Source organism: Buceros rhinoceros, unplaced genomic scaffold (assembly GCF_000710305.1).
Source record: "Buceros rhinoceros silvestris isolate BGI_N320 unplaced genomic scaffold, ASM71030v1 scaffold1370, whole genome shotgun sequence".
NCBI classification, from domain to species: Eukaryota; Metazoa; Chordata; class Aves; order Bucerotiformes; family Bucerotidae; genus Buceros; species Buceros rhinoceros.
Window position 1 is genome coordinate 7,319 of NW_010387704.1, and position 22,368 is coordinate 29,686.

The 22,368-nt window shown below is 41.2% G+C and overlaps 1 protein-coding gene across 2 annotated transcripts in view; it reads right to left on the reverse strand.

Annotated features, from left to right (window-relative positions):
• Positions 1-2,214: 2,214 nt before the first annotated feature.
• Positions 2,215-22,368, reverse strand: part of RALGPS2 (Ral GEF with PH domain and SH3 binding motif 2) — a 96,695-nt gene continuing 76,541 nt past the window's right edge. Inside the window, exons 13-19 of one of the 2 annotated variants that reach the window (XM_010145901.1) lie at positions 21,201-21,255; positions 17,518-17,595; positions 15,926-16,031; positions 15,126-15,218; positions 7,487-7,592; positions 6,169-6,260; positions 2,215-3,868 (exon numbers count right to left, since the gene is read on the reverse strand). In XM_010145901.1, the coding sequence (XP_010144203.1) occupies positions 3,839-3,868; positions 6,169-6,260; positions 7,487-7,592; positions 15,126-15,218; positions 15,926-16,031; positions 17,518-17,595; positions 21,201-21,255 (560 nt within the window). In that variant the 3' untranslated portion in view covers positions 2,215-3,838. The remainder of the gene's footprint in view (positions 3,869-6,168; positions 6,261-7,486; positions 7,593-15,125; positions 15,219-15,925; positions 16,032-17,517; positions 17,596-21,200; positions 21,256-22,368) is intronic. The other variant, XM_010145976.1, reaches the window with a different exon arrangement.

Genomic DNA, 22,368 nt, shown 5'->3' on the forward strand with positions numbered 1-22,368 from the left:
CAGGATATGATTTTCACAGGAATTTAAAAGAGCGAACACAAACACAATTTTAAAGCTGAGTGCTAAAGCTCATTAAGTATTTATGTGCATTCATTTAGTATTTGTAGTTTCAATGCCTATAATGTGCGCCTAAACACTTAATGACAGCCTGAGTAATATTCCTCTGGCATGAAACGTCTGCAGCATTAAATACCTGTCTGCGATGAGCCACGTTTACTCGAATCATCAGCATTTTTCAACAACAAAACTCCTTATTGGCTTTCTAAGAGCAGTGGTGTAAAAGTCAGGCTTGCACACCTTAGCCAGCGGTAGTAGGGACAAAGTTGGGTAAGTTAACGACAAGCATTCAACGCCCGGCGCAGTGTTACCTATTTCTAGCGCACCGCACCGGTTGCATGACCCAGACACTCCCTGTCGTTGTTCCACCTTCCCCAAGACGGTTTGTTTAGCTCACACAGCAGGGAGCAGCCAGCAGGTGATGAACCTTCACCTGTGGAGTCTTGCTATGAACATCTACTCAGAGCACATTTTGCCCACATGCCGCCAAAGCAGGGAACGGTAAGGGGTGTGACAAATATTAGCTGAAGTATTTCAGTGGTTATTAACAAGAATTAGAGCATTAAAAATTAAAATCAAAGAGAAACTGCCAACTATCTGAAGCAGCCTGAATGACAGTTACCTGAATACCACGAGCTTGTTGCTGTCCTTGTTTTCTCAGCACTGGTTTTAATGACTGAATTTTTTATCCCACCCTTTTTTTTTTTTTAAAAAAAAAAAGAGCATTACTACATTCTTGTTTGTGTATTTGACTTGTCTGAGTCTTTCCAAAGCTTAGCTGAGCCAGCTTTCCCTCAGGAAACAATCTACCTCTTTCTGAGCATCATTTATCTCAAAATACATAACATTTCAGTATTTCTGTGTTGCCCTGTAGGACTATGTGGCTCAATGGAAGATAAATAGGAAAGTACCGAACCACTCATTGTAACAAGTGCCAACCGTGTTTTCTGTGTTGTCATTAATCACTCCAGTTATTCTGGCTATGCATTTTGAAAAGCGCCTGCCACAACCTTCAATCTCTCCCACAAAAAGCAGCATGTCTGGGGGTAGAAAGCCAAGGAAGAGCAGGAGGCCTCAGAACAATGAAAGCTGGTAACAGCAGCAATTCACTAAATCGCGAGTTGTGAACTGCTTCCCCCACCATCTTCCTGCCAGAAAAACCTGACTCAAAACAGCTGGGGAAATATAAAAACCCAGTAAGCAATGACACCTCCTGACCTGGCTCTGTCTTGAGCAAAGCTGTGCTGTGTCAGGCCGTGGCTCCCAGCCGCACATTTCCTTCTACCAACAGAACAACAGAAACAGTTACGCTGCCATGAACTTATAATAGCTTATTTAAACATTCAAAATCCACAGGCTGTTATTATCCACAGCGCTTAAAAAAAGTACACACATTGTTAAAAAAACCACTTCGTTGAGAAGAACTACGCATTAAATAATTTTAAAAATGAAAACTAAACAAAACGGAGCTGGGCAAAGTCTCCTGCAGTAACACTGCTGGCTGTGAAGGTGTTGCCTCTGCTGTCACCCAATGTGGGTACACCTGCGACACGTGTGAATTGCAGAGGGATTCAGCACAAGTGACCCCTTTCCAAAATACCTGGCTTTGGCTTCAGAACAGGCTATTCCTTCCCCACCAGAACGACGACGAAAATTGCACTGGGACACGAATTCCCACGCTGCTCGTGGTGTAAGTCAGACAGAAGCAGCCTTCTGCTGTTTTCTTTCTACCGAGCGCCAATTCACAAGAACAATTCTTGGAAACACAAACCAGCCTACTACCCTTCACGTTACCAAGGGGTTGGGGTTTTTGTGTTCTGGTTTTTTACCGTGAGATTGGATTATCCCTCTTTTTTACTGCCCCCCCACCCCCACGCCCACTCCCCTCCAAAAGAGAAAAAAAAAATTATTTCCACTAAGAAATTAATTTGACTCTGGAAAAAAACCAACCCAAAAAGTGAGTCTATAGGCTTCTACTCAGATGCAATAAGCAAACTGTACATTATCAAACCACGCCCACTCCCCTCCAAAAGAGAAAAAAAAAAATTATTTCCACTAAGAAATTAATTTGACTCTGGAAAAAAACCAACCCAAAAAGTGAGTCTATAGGCTTCTACTCAGATGCAATAAGCAAACTGTACATTACCAAAATAATAACTACTGGTAGAAACCTTTATTAGACAGTCAGAGAACTCTGCCACAGACTGGTCGGTAGCTCGTTTCTTTTTAAAAAGGACTACTCATGGTGGAATCTGCAAGCGTATTTACGGCCACTAAACTACAATGTCAATGGAACAGTTACTACTTTCTCACAAAGTTCTGATATAGGAATCATATTTTTGGACAATGTTTCCTTGCTTCACAAAGATCATATTTTTTAAGATTAAAGAGAGATGAATCATCCAGGAAACTGTATCGAAGTAACGTCAAGGAAACCCAAACAAAGCAAGAATCAAAGTCTTAAGCATAAAACACACATATAAAGCACGGCTCCCTTTTTACAACCATAACGTTTTTCTCTGTGTGTAATTTCAGTGACCAAGAATTATTCCTTGCAAGGACAGAATTTGGACAGTTCCACACCTTTCCTCTCCTTCAGTTATCCTGCCTTCTAATAAATTAATTATTTGCCTGAAGATCAAAAGAGCTCTGCACGTTACCAATACCACACAACATCAGCTACTTCGACCAAGACAGAGAGTACAATCAGTTATTGCCAAATGAGAACATGAAAGCTCGGAATCGTGCCTCTGTCACTGCAAAACATCGATCTTCAGGGGTAGTACGAAACACCACACGCTGACAGTGGTCCCTAAGGGCTAATTAACAGCTGCCCAGAGAAGTAAACTGCCTCAGTGAGCTATACCCAGGCATTGGGGTTTTTTTGTCATTCAACCTTTGTAAGTAGGAGAGTGCCAGGTGTAGAAACAAACAGGAGGAAAACACTCGGTTCTGACCCAACAGTGCGTTCAGTTTTGTCTCTGCCACACACACACGCTGACCACCCAAAACACGTGAACTACGTTTTGAAGCAGGAATTAGGTAACAACGTACCAAAAGCATTTTTGGTGTCTCAGTGCTCAGCCTCTGTGCCACTCGTAGGGAATGTGGCTCCCATGGAGCACTGCGGCTTGCAGCCTTACTGCTGTTTTAAACTTCTTACTTTTCCCTACCTTGCTCTTCTCTTACCCACCTCTCTTGCAGGTCTGAGAGAAATAACATTGCTCCAGGCTGAGCGTGCCTGCGACAAGCTCCCACCGAGACCTCCTGGTACAATCTAAACAACATCTCTAGAACGCGTAGTACCTCTTTTACCCGGTTCATACATAGCTTTTGATGCAACTCTTAAATACCAGTTTACTTGTTTTCTTAAGAATGCCTAAAAAGGTGAGTTATTTTCAAAATTAGTATAAAGTTAAAAGAAACTCAAACTAGCTACAATCTATTTAACTCAAGCACAGCACCGCCAGAAGTTTCACACACACTATTTGGTGTTTCACGTTGTTTTTCCTATCACTCTTTAAGGCAGTGGTTTCCACAGGTCAGTTCAGAGAATACAACGAAACGCGGTCCATGGCAATTCATGTTGCAACTCCGTTTTTAGTTTGGGAGGCTCTGCTCCCCAACCGTTAGTGGTTTTGTTCAGGGCTCCAGAGTTCAGAGATCAAGTTGACAGGCTCTGTTCTGGCACAGAATGCAGCTGGCACATTTTTCACCAGGACCTCGTTCTCAATTATGAGATGGTTCCAATTGTTCTTTTTGTTTGTTTTGAATTAGCCTGTTATTCAAAGGTCATCAAGTTGGCAGGAACCTGAAAATGAAAATATAAAAGGTAACATATTTTACTTTGGGTAGTAGCTACTTACATTCCACTGTTTCACGCTGTTTAAATGCACGTTGTTAACAGAATCACAGCGTGATGGGGGTTGGCAGGGACCTGTGGAGATCACCAAGGCCAACCCTCCTGGTTTGACGCTCATTCTGTTTCAAAAAAAGGGGAGGAGAAATGCAACTATCATTCAACACACAAATGTACTTCGAGCTGTAGAAAATGGAGGTATAACCACAATATTAAACTGCTGCACGGGTTATAATTTTATTATGTGGTCATAGATCTTACTAATTTTGATGACATTAAAGATTTAAGTTGTCAGCAAAAAAAACTTAACATGATAAATCTCAGCACCGAACTACACAAGTAGAACCTTCTCACTCGAGTCCCAGCTAGAGAATTCTTGGCACACAGGTCAGTGATTGATGTAGGCCCTCTAGTATTTTTAAGACTAGTTTAAAAAAACGAGGCATAAACACTTGCCTGAGCTTTTCCCACAGGAAGTCTGAATGCCCGCTACAGACATCGCTCCCTTTCATGAAGATTAAAGCTAGTTTGTGTTACATTAGTTTATATCCCCATTTTCTCCCCATCAGGAATTTGCCTGACAGCAACATCTCTTGTTTACTCAGGTTATTAAAGAGCCACCGCGTTCCTGACGACTGTCAATAAATACCCAGTTTGGTCAGATATGAGGCAAGCATTTCTCCCTTTGCATCTACCATTTACCTGTAGAAGCAAGAACGATCAACTGGGCTAAAGTTCCACCACTAAAAATGATAATATCACTATTAAAGGCGTTCCCAACATTATTCAGCTGTGTAGGTGTCTATCGAAAGCACAGTTAAACATCCAGTCTTCCTTAGGCAGTCATACTGTTAACAAGCAAACCAGATTTTCCATTTTAAACAGTACCATAAGGTGTCCCTCTAGGGAAAGCACTGCTCAGGAGTCAAACCACCATCAAGAGAAAAATTTTATATGAATTTTTTTTTTTTTTTTTTACTCGTTTTGTTAACCCATCTTCGTAAGCTAATGTTTGTGTGAAGCTGCTTCTATGGAAGCAACTATGCTGCAACAACCCATATAGTACAGCTACACACCATGCCAGAAGACAAGAAACAGGCAGCCAATTGGCGGAGCAGGGCTTTTGGCCTTTTAGTGGTAGGTTTTTTTCATCAGCCCTCCCCCTCCCTTTTTTCTTTTAAAATCTCCTACACGTATCTACATTTCGCTGTCATGTTTTCCACAGGTGGCCCCGCCAGGATCCCTAAGCCTGCTGCTTTTGCAAAGCTTGGGACTGAATGCTTTAAACAAACTGGCATTAAATAGTATTGTTAAGCCTTATTGAATAGCAGCTGTCCTCAGGGGGCAGTTTTCAGGCTTCCCTGGAAGCCACCTCACTCTTGCAAACTCCTTGCCACGATTTACTACTATTCCCACATTCTCCAGCCAGGAAAACAACTTCCTCTCCTTCACGCTGTCTCAAATACTTTGAGGTGAGCTTCTGCAACCCTCCTTTCTCCTTAGATTTCGCTCAGAAGCAGAACTGAACAAGAAAGTGCAGAGGGGTCTGGAAAGGTCCTTCTGCTTCCCCTTGAAATTCAGTAGTACTTTGCTCTGAGAGCTCCACAAACATGCAAAGCAAAAGGGAGATTTCAAGGCGACAACATGGTAACTTAAAACGGATTTTGATGTTGAAAAGGTCAGTAAGAATTTCTACGGGAATATAATTTAATAGGGGTTGGAATAGTCTTATCTTCCTTTTCCATTAATGGAAAAGTCTACTTTTGCTTTCAGAGCCTGCCAAGGGTACCCAAGCCTAAATTATTATTTAGCATGTTTTAGAAATGCCTACAAACAACAGAAAACAAGCTCAAGACCTGACCGAATGGCACCGTGGGAGAGTTACCTGGAACTGATACTGAATGCTACAGTTTACAGCTTTTCCTGTAACTCTGCAACAGCCTTTTTAAAACAGGCAATGACAAAGACACTGGCACTTGAACGATATTTTAGAGCATTCCTTCCGTTTCCCCAGCTTAGCCTCAGGATAGCCTCAAATCTTTCCTCAGTACCACAGAAGCCCTGCGGGCTTGTTTGCAACGGGACAAACAGAAAAGCTAAAGCAAACCAGTAAGCGTGTGAAATCGGTGTACAGGCTGCTCAGAGCAGCTCGCCCTTCACAGAGAGCGATGAGCCACAGCGCAGTCACCCTGGAGATCTACCAGTTCTGAGCTCTTAACAGCTCACCTTCCTTCTTAAGGTCACGCTCTCACCTGTTGTCTGTTGCTTTGGCAGGCAGCGCTCAGGTGTTTAAACCACAGCATCGCATTCATTCTGTTTCCAGCTTGAAATTTATATGAATTTCCTAAATGAGAAAGGTAGGGGAAAAAATGATAAATGTACACAAACAATATTATATAGTCAAATTCTACCCATGCTCGAGTAACACCAAATTTAAACACTGTTAAAAGTTTTAAGAGCAGAAGATTCCTGTAACTTTAAACTTCGTCTGCCATAGGTGCAACTTAATTGTTTGACCTAGTGTGAGAGAAGTTCCAGCTCATCTGTCATCCTTTCCAACATTCGAGATGTCAGCTAACACCAGTGTCAACTAGGGAAGAACAAAACATTTCTCAGAACCATACAAAAGTGTTTTCATTCATTGCCATTTGTCTGTACCACCACTGCATAATGTTTTAATGCCAAGCACAAGGCAGTCCCAAAATGCACTCTAGAAAGTGACATCTGAAAATTGTTCCTATACGTATCGATAGATTTCAGACTAGTATTTTCAGCGTCTGCTGTTCCACAGTGCTTGCTTGGTTCAGAAAGGCCAAGTATTACAAAACCCTTTCGGGCTGCTGGTGCTGAGTTTAAGCTGACAAGTATTCATAACGTACACCGGATCGGTGGTGCTAGAATAGATGTTGGGAAATAAAATGGTCTAAGACTTGAAGGAGACAGAGCAATAAACAAGGTTAAGCTCCTTTAGCAGAACTTCTACCGATGCTGCTCCTGCAGAGTTGGAAGTGCTATGGAAAAGTACCGATTTCCTCACAGTTTAACCTGAACCCAGGACAGTGCGTTGGGGTAACAGAAATCAAGGCTGCTCCGCAAAACAGTCAAGACCTCTTAGCTGGTTTTTTTCTTTTCCCTGGTTATAGTGCTATGCTTGAACAGATGTTTGGTTTGGGTTTTGCTTTCCATTTGGAGAGCAGAGGGGACTGATCAAGCACCTAGTGTTAGCTGAATATTGAAGGGTTGGTTTTTTTGTTTCTTGCATTTTCATATATGTGACGTCTCTGAGTGGTCTATATATAGTTTAAAAAAAATGCAGATGAATACGTCCAGTAAAAGTCACAACTGGAAGTGCTAAATTTGGAAAGTTCTTAGAACTTAATGAAGCTCTAAGGATTCTCCATGGACAATTGTTTCCATGGCATTCTGAAGGCAACTGGGACATGTTGGAGAGCAGCTGACTAAGTGAAAGGTAACACCCTTCCAATTCCATTTAGTTGCTCAGGAAAACACCTCCGGAAAGCAAGGGTTTATTCTGGGAATCACTGCACTCTTGGTGCTAGCACTGCTTACCCTTCTCAGAATCAGTCAATAAGAAGAGATCTGGATGCTCAGGGTCATCTGCCATCATCACCATCCAGCCCACCACTGACACGTTCTTACTCGGTGTGGATTTGAACTGGAAATACAAGCAGAGATGTAGACTAAAGCAAAACGAGAAGCTTCAGTCGGACTGACTCCACTGCACAGAACAAGTATTCACAAGGGCAGCTCTTCTCAACAACACTGTTGTTGAGCCCTTTACCCCCTGCGTTAAAGAAACAGGGTAACTTCAAAGGAAACATAGCAATACATAAAATTAAAAAAGTTTATGAGTTTTATATGGAACTAGTGAAAACAGAACTTACCATAATGAATGATATTAAAAAAAATTAAAAGCAATATCACAATCTCCCAAGAGGTGTCAAGAGACCCCTGAACTGAACGGTATGAATACAGTAGCACTCCTCCCCATGCTACTGCACAAGTGTTCAAAAAAAGCACTAACAAATACAACGCTAATCCCTCCACTGTTAACAAACAGAAGACAAACTTGTCTGTGCCACAATTATTGGAAGTTAACGAGCATTAATTATTAAATAGTCTGTAATTACACATAACATGATTCCTGCGGACCAGATAGCACAACTGTGTAATTAAATATTATGATCTGATGAATAAAGCGGCTCAAACGAGGGTGTAGATTCAACAAACAAGTGTGCAGCACGTAACACGCTCATTTATCCACACGATGTTCCAAATGATGGGGTCTTCCCGCTCAGGGCGTTACTCACACCTTGCTTTCAAGCACAGCACCTGCCTCTGCTACAAGAGCCCCTCTCCTGACAGCTCCTTGGTCTCACTCTCCTTTTCATTCTCCTGGCTAGTGTCATTTTCCACTCCTCAGGCTGCTCGCCCATTAAATTCAACTCGTTTCCAAACCACAAGCTTCATTTTCCCTGTCTCCTTGCCTATCTATTACCAGACCCACACAATTCATCTCGCATTACTCCCTCAGGCAGTCCCACCCATTCCACAATACCTAATTTGTTCGGTTTCTCTCAAGTCTTTAATTGCCAGATCTCCTCTTCCCACTTTCACGGTACCGACAGAGACCATTTTCATCAACCGTAGCGCTCTTACCCCTCTACAGTGCTTTACGTCGTGTCCCTGCCCAGAAGGACCAGCTCTACTATACGCTGATCCTTGTCAGATGTGCCTTCCTCCTGTCTTGTAAAAATCCCTGTTCTAACCTCTTGATTAGCACAGTAATTTTGATCTCTCTTTAATTACATTATTAGAAATGATAACGCTAAAACACTCTCAGGGACACTTTAAGAAACTAAGATGAACTTGCAGTCCCAGAATACTTTTCTTCTTACATAGCAGATTTACAACATTAAGCATGAAATGTCTTTTGCTTCATTTTAGAAATGCTGCTTTACTGTTACAAATCCAGAACTCGGGTTCAGCAAAAGGAAGGAAGTGTTACTGCTAAGAAGTCTGAGGGTATAGAATAGAACCACAGAACGGTTTGGGCTGGAAGGGACCTTTAAAAGCCATCCAAGTCCAAGCCCCCCACAGTGAGCAGGGACATCTGCAAGCAAAGCAGGTTGCCCAGAGCCCCATGGCCCAACCTGACCTGGAATGTTTCCAGGGGTGGGGCTTCTACCACCTCCTGGGGCAGCCTGGGCCCGTGCCTCACCACCACCAGAGCTTATAAGAGAATTTTCTACATGTGAATGTAAATACTTTGTAAATAAAATTCCACTGCAAGTCTAATGTCAGTCATTCTAACCTACGCCACAGATTAACTGGAGACCTTGAATGTCCAGATGAGTTTATCCGTCTGCAACTTGTGTGGCGGGCTACATTTTAAACTTCAGTTTAAAATACATTAGAACTTTAAATGAACAAATGTTAGATCAATATTTGAAACAAAAGTCTTCTAACCAAGTTCAGAATAATTTAAGAGTCCAGACACTCTGTACCTTACAAACTTCTGGACACCTTATCTGTGTTCTGTCCTCTATCGCTAGAGTTACACTTGCTGGAACCATACCACCCCATGCTCCCACCAGCTGTCCTCAGCTCACATCTGTGTTGGCAGAAATAAAAAGCTTGGGAACTTTGAAGGGATGCTCGTACAGATAGCATAAGCATAGAATCGACGACTGCTCTTAGTGAAGACCTGCCCGCCCACCTTCAGAATGGATGCCCTTCTTTGGATGTTACTATGGATATAACTGTAGGGGGAAAAAACCATTCCTTATAAACCCACATATACTAAAGAAATCTGCTGCCTTTGGGAGGTGGACAGATTTGGTAACACCTCCTAAGAAGAGGAAGTAACTTATGAAGCTCTATCAGACAGCACTGCATTACAGTTAGCGCTGGATAACGTAGCTTCTTTCCACACAGAAACTAAAATTTCTTTGAAGATTCCAGTCAGTAATTAAAAGTGTTAAGGAATTTTATCTGAAAGAAGGAATAAAGACTGGGAAAGGGAATAAAACAAGGATATAGCTCATGAGTTCCTAAAAAAAAAAAAAGTATATATTCAGGACTCGCTGTGGACCCACTGAAGGCATTGCCTTGAAAAATAAGATTAGGACCTGCAAAACGCAGTTAGTCCTACAAAGCATTAATAGCTCATTTCCACCAAGGTGGAAATCCGAGTCACAAAGCGGTTTTACTAGTTGCAGATCAATAACGTACCTCTTGATCTGCCCTCGTTTCTGGAAATTCAGGAAATTGGTGCATTTGCACTTGCCCATGTTAATTAGGAGAGTAGATATACGGTACCTGAAATTACCATGCAATCAAAACTGCTACCCCTCACTTGTTTTTTTCATTTTATTCAAAATAATTAGTTAATCATGCTACTGCTCCACAAAATAAAAGCTCCACACAAGGAAAGCGTTTCCTACCAGCATCAATCCGTCATCACTTGAAACACGTGTCAGCTTTCCATCCCTGGAAAGGGCATGGCTGCATTTGTATTCCGTGTTTACACAGTCCCCCAGGGCGGTTCACTCGCCCCTGATGCGCAGAGCCTTGCTAGCAGCAAGGCTGCTTTGTTACCACAAAGGGAATTAAAGCTTCATTGTAATTTAAAGTTCCTGGTTCCTCTTTGCTTTTTTTATAAAGGCCGCTGCAATGACACTCTTATTATACACACAGAAAACTACACAGCACTGGTACTAGGCTTCACATAACTAACTTCTGTTGTTGTTCTGAGCTCATACAGAAATCTTCGAATCAAAAACCCTGAATTAATCTGTTGACAGATTTGCACTCCAACCTTTCGGCACCTACAAATCTCCTCCTCCTCCTCATCTCCTGTTGAGATTTTACAGCTTTCTAATATTCGCATCATTTTCCTCGTGGCTGAGCAGACTTCCTAGAATGCCAGCATTCTTTATCAGGGTACTTCAGTGAAAGTGCCTGAGCCACAACCACCAAGCTTTCTTGATGCCAATAAATGAGTCTAATTCTGAATATAACATATAATGGAAGGCTTGGCATGAACGAGGGTTCACGCTCGAACGTGAAGTCTCAACAAGTATCTGTTGCCTTTCCAAGTAACTACAACATGGGAAAATCTCTCGTGCATGCTATGCTGTCATAAAAACTGGCAAAATTCTTCCAGCTCAATCACTATAAGCAGCTTTTTTATGGGTGTATTCAAATTTTTTAGGGTGAATGCTTTAAGACTAACCTTAAGTTGTCTACTGTGAATTGAACTATTGTTCATTTCTAAAGGTAAGCAAGTGCTATAGTTTTATCACAGAAGCTTGTTTGTGGGTCCCATTTCAGCATGAGATAAAACCTTGAGCATTCTACACGCATTCCTCTCATTCCCCTGTACCACATCCCTGGGCTCTGAAGTTCACATGCTCATTATAGACAACTTTCCATTACTGTAGTAACAACTGAAACCTGTTCACTATTTAAAATACAAAGCTCATTAATATTTGTAGTCCTTCTTAGCAGATGCAGCACAAGAAAGTTTGTCACATCCAGATATCTACAGCATCACCTCCCTTTGGACTGGATTCACATCTTGAACACACACTATACTGAATGCACTTCTTTGTCTTTGACCATGGACATGAGAAGAAGAGCTGACTTGCCCATATCTAAAAGGGGAGTGGGGGGATTTCTTGCCTTTTTTGCTGGATTACACTCAGATTTTTATGAGGTAACTTTCCAAAGAGGTTGGCTATTATAAGCCTGGAAGAGCTTTGCGTGTCAGCATGTTCCAAGTCCTGAGTCTCAGCTGCCTGAAGCAACAGCAGCAGAACAGTCAAAACCATGCCTGTAATCAAGACACAGTTACCAAGAGAGCTCTAGCCAGGAAACTTTCTATAGCAGACTGACTTTTTTTGTTGCCAGCGTTCCTTTCTGTGTCACAGAAGCCTTGAGAAAGGAAGCTGAAAAGACAGATGTTTACATGGCTCCAAAAATGCTTGGAGTATTTTATCTAGGTAAATCTCAGATGTATTACTCTTTGAAAAAGAAACCTGCATCGAAGTAGACCACATCATCTTTTTTATCCACTTAACCTGTACTGGATCTAGTCTCAAAACTCTTTATTTTCCAGAACGGACCTCTTAGGAGTATCACTGGACAGTATTTGTACAGTCGACACATGCACTAACTATCTACAGATGGTTGACCATCTACAGTTCATTCTTTCCTCATCAGCTTTCTGAAAATGCAACCAAACGTGTATTGAAGTATGAGACAGTGTCTGCCACAGACTCCAGAACACAAGCTTTGGCCAGGAATGCTGTAGGTGAAGCGGATGGAAATCTAAGCCATTGATAGCTAGGATAAAAGGACAGCGCAGGTCGACCAGCTGACCAAAGTTACTGACCACCTACTATGAGGCTGTTTAATAAACTGGAGCGTCTCCCCGTAATCTCCCAGCCTCAGTCTCCCACAGGTTACTTTCCATCTTAATTTCAGTATAAAGTTTACACTATGTGTTCTAATAACCTTTCTGTGCACAGTCACTGTGAACTATTTGTTTAAATAAAAGACAATCCAAACCACAGCTAATAGATATTACATTATTTTAACCATGTCTTCACCTGGGAAACCAGATCAGGGGCTTGAGCTTCACTACACGTTCTGCATCCACAATCAGAACAAAGCATGTTTGCTCCCCTAACAAGCTAAAAGCAAGACATACGCTGGGTACAGACGAAGTCATGTTTGCGCTGGATAGTTCAGACCAGTTTCATAGAGAAACCTGTTAAAAAACATAAAGCTGCTTTAGCAGTCACGGCTTTTTACTACCATTCCTCCGGCTCCCGTTCCTGGGAATTGCATTGCTCAAACTCCACTTGGTATTTTCTGGTATTATTCTGTCGGGCTTCTGACAGGTCATCCTGCAACTGCGTGGACTTGAACGTCTCTGAGCCTCTACCTGCAAATGTGGTTATTTGCCTGCTGGCACATCCTTGGGCAAGTAAGCATGAGAACATAAAGATGAGAGACAGATTTTGGCTTCTTCAGCACTAGCCTATGTTCTCTAGGAGTTTAGTTGTAGGTACCACAACACATCAGTGACCTGGGGAATAATTTAGGGTCAATTCAGTATGTTCAGAAAATAATTTTTGAAGAGCATTCTCAATGGATATGACTGCATTTCAAGACAAAAGTAAAGGCTTTTGCAGCAACAAAAGATTCAAGAGGATCAGACACCAGACTTGAATGTTTACATCTGTGACCTTTTTACCTCATTTACTTATCCTAAAGAAAGGGCAGGACCATTTCAATGATTAAAAATTGTTACTCTGAAGGAAATGTATAAGCAAACGGACCGCATAAAAATTCAATATACTTAATTTCCAAACAATAAAATCGCGTGCTGTGCAATTTTTCCGACTTTTCTACACTCCTCTGTTATTTAGAATGTTTTAAAATATTTATATACAATACTGAAAAAGCTTCTGATTGAATTGGCACAAACAAGGTAAAGTCTTCCATCTTCCAGCACTTTGACAAACAGCAGACAGGAGAGACTTACAAATGCATGTTCTAGTCTTAAAAGACCACAAAATGCAATTTTAGCATAAAGCCTTAAGGCATCCTATCAGCAACAGCAGCACCAAGCCTGACATCACAAAAAGATTTCTTTTCCATTTCTCAACACTTCCAGAAAAAACAAGGAACTGACTGTTAGTGACATAATGCCAGCACAGTTCTCTCGTGGTTCGTTCTTTTGCTTTAATACTTTGCATTTCTGCTCATCATACTTTCCAAGTCTGCTCCTTCCAACTACCTTTATTTTTAATGAGACTGTTTCCTTCCACGAGGTTTTCAATGATAGCAGCGACAAACGCATCCAAACACACAAGCTTCTCTAAGACACCCAGGAGACAGGACGCTTGGCCGAGGGGCCTTTGGTCTGGGCTAGTGTGGTGTTAACTGGCAAGACAGATTCAGTAGGATCGGTTTCGATTTCACCTGAACAATCAAAGTTAGTAGGGGTGGGGAGATGGACAACGGCAAAGAAGCTATGCAAATATTTCTACAAGCAATTAGCTATAATTAAACTACTTGGAGTATTAGAATAATACTCAAAATTTCCTAATGAACTACTTTCAATAAAATTGGAAAATACTCCTTTTTTTTGTAGTTTAGGGCAGATTTTGCACAGAAAATTCAAATATCCAAGAGTCTATTAAAATCTCAGGCTTCAAATCTCTACCCCCTGAAGATAAAAATGGTAGGATAAGAAAACAGCATTTTGTATCAAGAAGAAATAACTTAGTCCCCTTACAAGGGGTCTAGAAGCACATCTCAGTTGGTAAAATTACATAAGCTTTATGCAAAGCACATGTTTTTCAGTGACAGTTGTCATTAATTAAACTAAAGCACTGGCTACGGCAACTCTAAGTAGTGGTTCTGAGTAGTGAAGGAACTCGGAAAGAGATCCAAGTATCTCAGATTGTACTCAGTTTCTTCCCAGAATGTCTGGCGGCCGCCGCCTCCTCCAGTATAATTAACCAGTGAGAACAGGAACTACTGCACATCAGGACATCCCTGGAACATCTACAGAAAATCCCTTCTCTACTTCCCCACATCAGCAAAGTATTTTTCTCTCTTTCAAGTGAAGTTGCAGCAAATAAAAGGCGAGCCAGCCTCATAGGACACGCTAGCTCTCCGCTTACCACAGGAAGTGTTTGCACTCCGCTGTAGTTCGTGGATTAGAGGATCACACAGAAAAACGGAGCAGTCTAATTTTACTGCATATGAGATCAGTAAGTGTTTAATGTCATATGTAGTGGCTTCTCAGTCTTTCCACATCAATGCTCATTTGGATTTCAACTAGTAACAAACTGCTGCAAGACTCAGAGCTCATCAAACGAGAGGACTTCTGCCTCAGAAAAGCTGACAGACTGTGTCACAGTTCCCTTCCCTATAGACCACAGACTCAAGAGACCCACGGCATACGTAAAGCAGATGTTCTTGGTGGAGCATATAAACGTGCGTGGTATTTCCATTAGGCCGTATCCATGAGGTGACTGACTGACTGGAAGACAGGAGAGTGCCGAGTAGAAATCACGCGTGTCCTGTCCTGCTCTCAGGGTTTACAGCAGGAAACCACATTTTAATTTTGGCAGGTGTTACTGGAATAGATGCCTGTTTTACATACATGTTTTCTCTCTGTAGCCTTCAGAGATTTTGCAGCGTAGTAGAAGAGTTGGGTTCCACACAACGCTACCCAGTACTTTGTCCAAGATGCTACCTAGAGAGAAAGGACAAAAAACACGTAAGTGTGACAGATAAGTGAAATGTTTCGTAACATTGTGCTGTGAAATCATCCTGCAAGAACATGAAAGCACTAACCATCCAGCCAAACCATCACCCGTGTTTCCACGCTGCTGTTTCTAGTTACTTGTGGAGACCTAAGAATGCATTAAAAACATCTAGAAAGCAGAAAGAACACAGGCCTTTCCCCACTGCTCTGAGAAAAATTCTCTGCATCTTACGCTCTCCTTAAGCAGCCCTCAGTGAGCACTTCACGGAGTTAGAGTACATTTGTCCCTTCTCCAGTTGATGTACTGCCATAGCCCCCGTTGTTACAAATATGTATTTTGATTCATGAGCAAGCATTTGCAGAGCAAAGGCTACGGGCTGTTACTACTGAGAAACTGTTAGGATCCACCTGCCCTTCAGGGAGACACAACATGCTGCTCTCTTTTAAAGTTGACCATGACTGTAAGGAATTTTATGTAGCACGACACTTCTCTTCTACTCCCTAGATTATGGGTATAGTTTATAAACTGAGTAAATCCACCAAACAAAAGACTGCAAACTCTAGCAGTGACCCTAAACCTTAATCAGCAAGGCAGAGGAGATCCCACACACTGGAATTAGTCGTGCAACGGCCAATTCATTGACTTTATGACTGGGCAAAGGACTAAGGTGAGAAAATGAATTAAGAAATCTTACCGTAGGTTTTTTGCCTTCTTTCAACAAAGTCTTCCTCCTGAGAACACCTTGAATAGTAACTGCTCCTGGATACAAGTGAACAGCCAGATCTTCAGATTCTAAGGAGCTGAAAGGAGCATGTGGAGATCGGTGTGAAAAAAATATTTTTTCTAAAGTAGATTTCTAATCACTGCCACAAACTAATGCAAACATCTCTATTTTAATTTAGAGGTGTCAGCTTTTTATTAATTGGAGTTCATTGTGGAAAAGACTGGCTGTTGGAGGAACTGCTGTTGTGGAATTCACACTCACAAGCAAAAGTGATCAGAAAAATTAATTAGCCAAGCAGGTAATCCTTAATTAAAAAAAATTAAAACTCAAGACATGACTGAAATACAAGAATAATCAATTTTAGAAAGCAAACATTTGAAGTACATTCACACAGCTGCTGCATGTGTTAAAACATCTCCTTCAGCCCTTGCAAGAAAGATTGAGTATTTTTTTGTTAGAAACACTGGAATCATTAGCACATCAAAAATGAAGCACAGCTCAAACATGCACAATCTTTAAAATATCCGAAAGCAAGAAGAGTGGGCAGGAGCAGTAATGAAGAGCAGAAACCCGAACCACAGCTTTAAGGTGTTTTAAGTCATCTGGTGCTCTACTAATCAGCTGCCCTGTGCAGGATTTAAGAGCAATGGGCTAAAACGAATGCCAGGTACAGCACTGGGTAAAGAAAACAGCTTTATTAAAATTACAAAGCTGACTGGCTTGCAAAATACTTTTAATTGGAAAAAAAAATTGCAACAGGAATCATTTCAGTAAATGTCAATCAGAGCATATAACTAAATAGCTGAATCCAGCGGCTTCCTAGGAAACCCAGGAGATTGAACAGTGCCTGAAACTCGTTACGAAGCCAGGATTTGCTGCTTCATCCATCCTAACATTCATGAACTTCCACAGTGAACTGGAAATCCAGCAAGCATTTTCACTGCAGCACCTACTGAGGACGATGATATGGAGACAATTTGGACACTGACAGATGTGAAGGTGAGTTTAATTCGGTCAGACAATGCTTGCTTCTGAACATGGAAATAATAATAATCAGTTCTATTACTCTGTTGGCTTGCAAATAATAAGGTATATAAGAAATTTGGGCCAATTTTAATGCATTACTCATTTTAGCCATATCTCTGATTTTGGGGAAGAGGGCAAAAGAAATTCAATACAAAACTGCCAGCAAAGCAAACATCTTGAATGCCATCCCTCAGCACAAGCAGCAGCTTCCTTGTCCGCATGAGAACTACCAACACTGCTACACAGTGGGGGGCAGTTCAAAAGCGGCCCCTGGTGAAACAGCGTTCTTTAAGCCTCGATGGAAAGACCCAATGGTTCAGAATTTGGATTTGCAGACCAGAATGAACAAAAGCCTTTACTGGTGCTACAGGTAAGTCACAGGAGAGGAAAGTTTTAAGTTGAAGAAAAGGTGTCTACCTTTATTTTGACATGTACGTTAGAAAGGTAACATCAGAAAACACTCAATTATTAAACCAAACCAAATGACCAACACCAGAGGGAAAGTTTGACACCTCTGTGTGCAGTGGGGGTTGTACCTGCTGGCCTTCATGTGGCCTCGATAGCCATTGCGTGACACTCTTGTCCCCGGACCGAGAGAATGGTACAACCTGTTCCTGTTGGATTCCATTATAAATTGTATATATTACATACACTTTTAATTACATCAACAGCACGACTGCAGCATAGTATTTTTGTGTTATATCCACACAAGAAACTGAGGATAACTTTATTTAGACTAAATGCATGCAGGGATAGAAACCATGTTTATTTCATCAGATGTTCTCTCTGTCAGAACTCACAATACTGAAGTGTTTTATCAGCACTGAGAAATAATTCATTTTGAGAGCAAGGTCTGCATTTAGTTCTTAGACACTAAATCAAAGTAAAGGAACCATATTAATAAAACTTGTCTTTAAATTCTGGCTTCAGGTGTTACTACCAAAAATGGTTTTAACTTCTACGAGAACGCACCCACACAGGGTGTGGGGCTGAAAGGAATCAAATCTATACAAAATATGCCTGACTGCTTAAAACATTGTTGTATTAAGTAACACTGAAATAAGCTAAGCAATATTTCAACTCTCCAATTCATATAGGCTTTAAACGTTACCTATAAGCTTCGCATTTTAAGAGTCCTTACCCTGATGTATAACTGTTAACCCTAGCCAGGACTAGGGTTCCAGAGCTGCCTTTTGAATATTGCTTTGCTTCACAGAACCTTGTTTTTCTGGACAAGATCCCTTAGTTGACCAAATGCCATCTCAGTCAATAGAGGCACAGGCACTTTGTCCTCACCTCCTACTTTTTATCCCTTTTTCCAGATGCTTGCATTATGCTGAAAGATTGAAAATCAGCTCTAATTCTGCAGGAGCAGGCAGCAAAGTACACGCCTGTGAGAATTTTACAGACAAAACCTCCTACACAGTATAAATCTAACACCCTGTCGCCTATGAGAAGGGCTTTGCATTAGCTAGAAAGCTGCTTATAGATGGACAGGGCAGTATTTCTCCAGACAGGAAACCTGAACAAGTAGCATGGTCATATTTCAGTCTGAACTCAGAATAGCAGAGAGCAGGCAAAGAAAACAGGCTTAGAGAAGGGATAGAGTAAAGGTCAGCAGCATTAAACAAGGAGAAGAGTGGGTTGGGGTGGGGTGGGTGCTTGGGTTTATTTTTGTAATTTTGTTTTTTTAAACCAGCTCAAACTCTTGCCTTTGCTGCGAAAAGAATTATCAAAAAGATCCTGATGAACTGGCATCTACTAATCTATCCCGGAATTTGCCATAATTTGTTTTTCAACATAACCGATTCCTTTGAATTTATGACTTTTTTAAAAAATACATTCAGGATACAGACAAATAAAACAATAATTAAGATGAAGGAAAGAAAACCATAAAATGAGCTGCATATTTTTGTGTATGTATTTTGCGTGCAAATGAAATATGTTTTCTTCTTACCTTTAAGCTTGTTTTTTTGCGTATCAAGGAGGCTATTGCTCTCGGATTCAAGCTATTTCAGTGAAATCTAGTCAGAGACACTCAGGGTGACAACCAGTGAGACTGAAGTGCCACTTAGTAAACTGTCCTTAACCTGATACAGCTGTCAGGACTTGGAATTATCATACTTCAAGTAATTTTGATTAGCCTAAAGGGACATCCCAATGCCAAAAGCTCTTTCTCAAGCTGCAAACTAAGTTTCTGTTCCACTTACAACCAAGCAGTGACTCTAGTTCTCATCCCTTCTGCATTTCCCAGTTACGAAAAACCCAGAAAAGCCAGGAAAACCAAGACTATTTGTTACTGTTCCTTCTGCTACCCAGGGAATCTGGGTGTGAGACGTCTCACTTCTTCCTGTTAGGCATATGATACAGATACACATCCTCCTGCTCAAAGACCCCGTTCCTAAATCACTGGGGAACACTGAATTCCCACGCACAGTGCATAGGAAGTCGTCATTAATAGCACTGCATTTATCTCAATTTTGCCAGGAGCTGCTAATTCCAGACAACCAATGCTTCTCCCTCGCTTAAAGACTCTTTCATAAAGAATGGAAACCCACTGTACAGATCAAAACTAGAGATGCTCTCTCTCCTTATCTTAAATTTGACATTTGCGTGTCAGTGTATTACCTATTAAATTCCAAAACATGCTTCATCATCTTCTAAACCAAGGAACAGACACAGGGCTGCTGCGATCTCTGGGAATTTCACACATGGTGTTTTGACCATCTGCTAGGAACCCAATCCCTCTCCTGTAAGCAGGCAAGAGAACTCCCCATGAAAAACATGCAACTTCAACACATCTCTCAAAGAGCTCTCCCAGGAGAGAAGAAAGTACGGAAGGCAAGTGGAATTTAGAGGAAGAGGAATCTCCTGACATAACTGTCTGACATAGAGCAAACCTTTTAACTCGAGGGGGTCTGGGCCAGCTAGTTCTCACTAGGACAGGGATCAAAAAACTTTGCTTTGTCTCAGAAGTCCGCACAACGATTCTGTGTTACCATGAGCTTAAGCCTGTGGCTTACTACAGTTTCTAAGTTTCTTATGCTACTCAGGGTAAAAGCACTCCGTTCACCATTTTGCCTAAGGCTTCTCCATGTAACTTCTCAGCTTTGAGAAATAACCTGAACATGATTAATTCCATAAGGCAGCAGGGAAGGAAAACCAAGAAAACCTGTTGAATGTTGCAGGTTACATCGCAGAGCACATACGAACTAGACACTTTCTTTCTGACCCAATTTTTTCCTTCTCTGCTCATGTGGAATGTTCTTATTGCTTAAATAACGGAATTAGAAGAGAATCCTCATGTATGTAATCACATTTATAGCATGGAGCAAAGAGTTCACCTTTGAGAGATTTTCAAAGGTTTCTTCCAAAAAGAAAACACAGAACTTCAACTGCTTCAATGAATTCAAGCAGAATACAAAGTTTGTGATAACAGTTCCCAACGATAAAGTTCTTGGAAAAAAATTTCTACAAACCAACTTCAAAGCATGGTAGAAAAAGTAGAAAAAGTCGTCCATAGCAACTCTGAAGCTGATGGATCTCATGAAGATGAGTTTGAGACGTGAACTACACTGTATTGTACACGCTACTCAGCTGTGGGAAAATGAAATTTCCACCTTTTGCTATATTGAACTATGGCTGTTAGTCTTTTTCCACAGTCTCAAATACAGCCTGGTGGAAAATTGAAGTGGTCAGTGTCACCTGAGCATCTGCAGGTGTTGGATAAGCATGGACCACAAAACCAGACAATAGCAAGGGGCATTTCTGAGTTTCCCACATAACACAAGGGCAAGTAACAAGTGAAGAGCAGATGAGAGAGACAATGTCAATGACAAGAACAAAGGGACCAAGAATGGGCTAAATATCTCAGGGAAAATGGAAATGAAAAACAGAGGGGTCACATGAATAGCATACACAGAATGCACACATATATAAACCCCGAAAAACCATCTGGGGTTTTATGTTTGAGCTGACTAGCTCTGCTTGAGCTATTCAGAAGAATGTGGGCAACAAGTAAGCACCCGATTAGACAAAAGCCCTGTTAACTCCTACAGAGCAGAAGGTACTTCTCTGGTGCTTGAACAGGTCCAGTGAACTTATTACAGTTTATTAATATTCTAAAGCACTGACATAAAGCAGCATTTTCAGGCCTGACGACTGCAAGTAGCAATGTCTGAATAGAGAAATGCAGGTGCTGAGCGGCAGGTTTTCTTACCTTTCAAATGCTGGCCAGGAAGTCTCTTCACTGAGTTCAGAACCATCACTGCTACCTGGAAAAATATAAGAATGCATGATACTTCATTTCATCATCTACAATCCATCTATTTCAACTACGTCTGTTTCTCCTCAGAATATGTAAGACTAAATGTGTAAAAAACACTTCACCAAAATACTAGAAAGAAAACGCTTTGTGATTTGCTTCAGGAATTTCACATAAACTGAGGTAGCGATTTGAAGGGACAGGGCTCAGGTGCACATTAAGAAGTTGAAGAAAAGGAGTGCTAATAAATGGGAAAGGCATTTCCAGAGTTTAAAGAACATCCTGAATGCAGCTTTGTCTTATTAACACAACAGGAATTTAAAAAGAAAGGTCACTTGGTGAAGTAATTCATTATCAAGTCATACATGGTCATATCACAGAGGCGCAAATTTGCAGTTGTGCAAACTCACTGCTGAATCTCCAATACATTAGAAGGGTTTGCTGATTTGAGGAGCCTTTTTAAAACTATCTCCCACTTACCATATCAGATCACAACTGTATTTTTTACTTAGGTGCTTCACAAGGTAATTCAATGTTACTGCAAATATTTTATGCTAAAGACTGAAAGCAGAGGAAAAACATAAAATCCAAGTATCTGATGCATCCACTTATGGCAGGCCCGTAACTAACACGCTGACTTTACAACTGCAGTAAATCCCTTCAGCCTGAAAACTAGTACTTAAATGCAGACACAAGGTAGTGTCATCTGTAACGTTCCAGCTGTTGTGTTGCTAGCTCTGCACCTTTCAGACCAGACCAGTTTCCCATGCCAGCTACCGCCCTCCGCTTCAAGCCAACGCATGGTTTTGGCTCCAGACAATCCCAGCTCCTCAGTTACAGCCTAATTCAATATGTCACTACTAAAAGCCTGCCTTCTGGCACACCAGCTTGACAGCTTGTTTGTTCTGCCTCCTGAATACCCATATATAAAAGGAAGAATTGATTTACGAGGATTTTCAGACAAACCAAAAAAACCAAAACAAATCAAAAATCTGAATCAAAGCACCTTCCTTAAGGGTTCCTACAGAGAAACAAAGGCTGAAAATGATAACAAGTTCCCTCTAATTTTGGACAGAAAATCAGTAGGAAACAGTGGTATCCTAAATATGTACAAAGGTAAGTC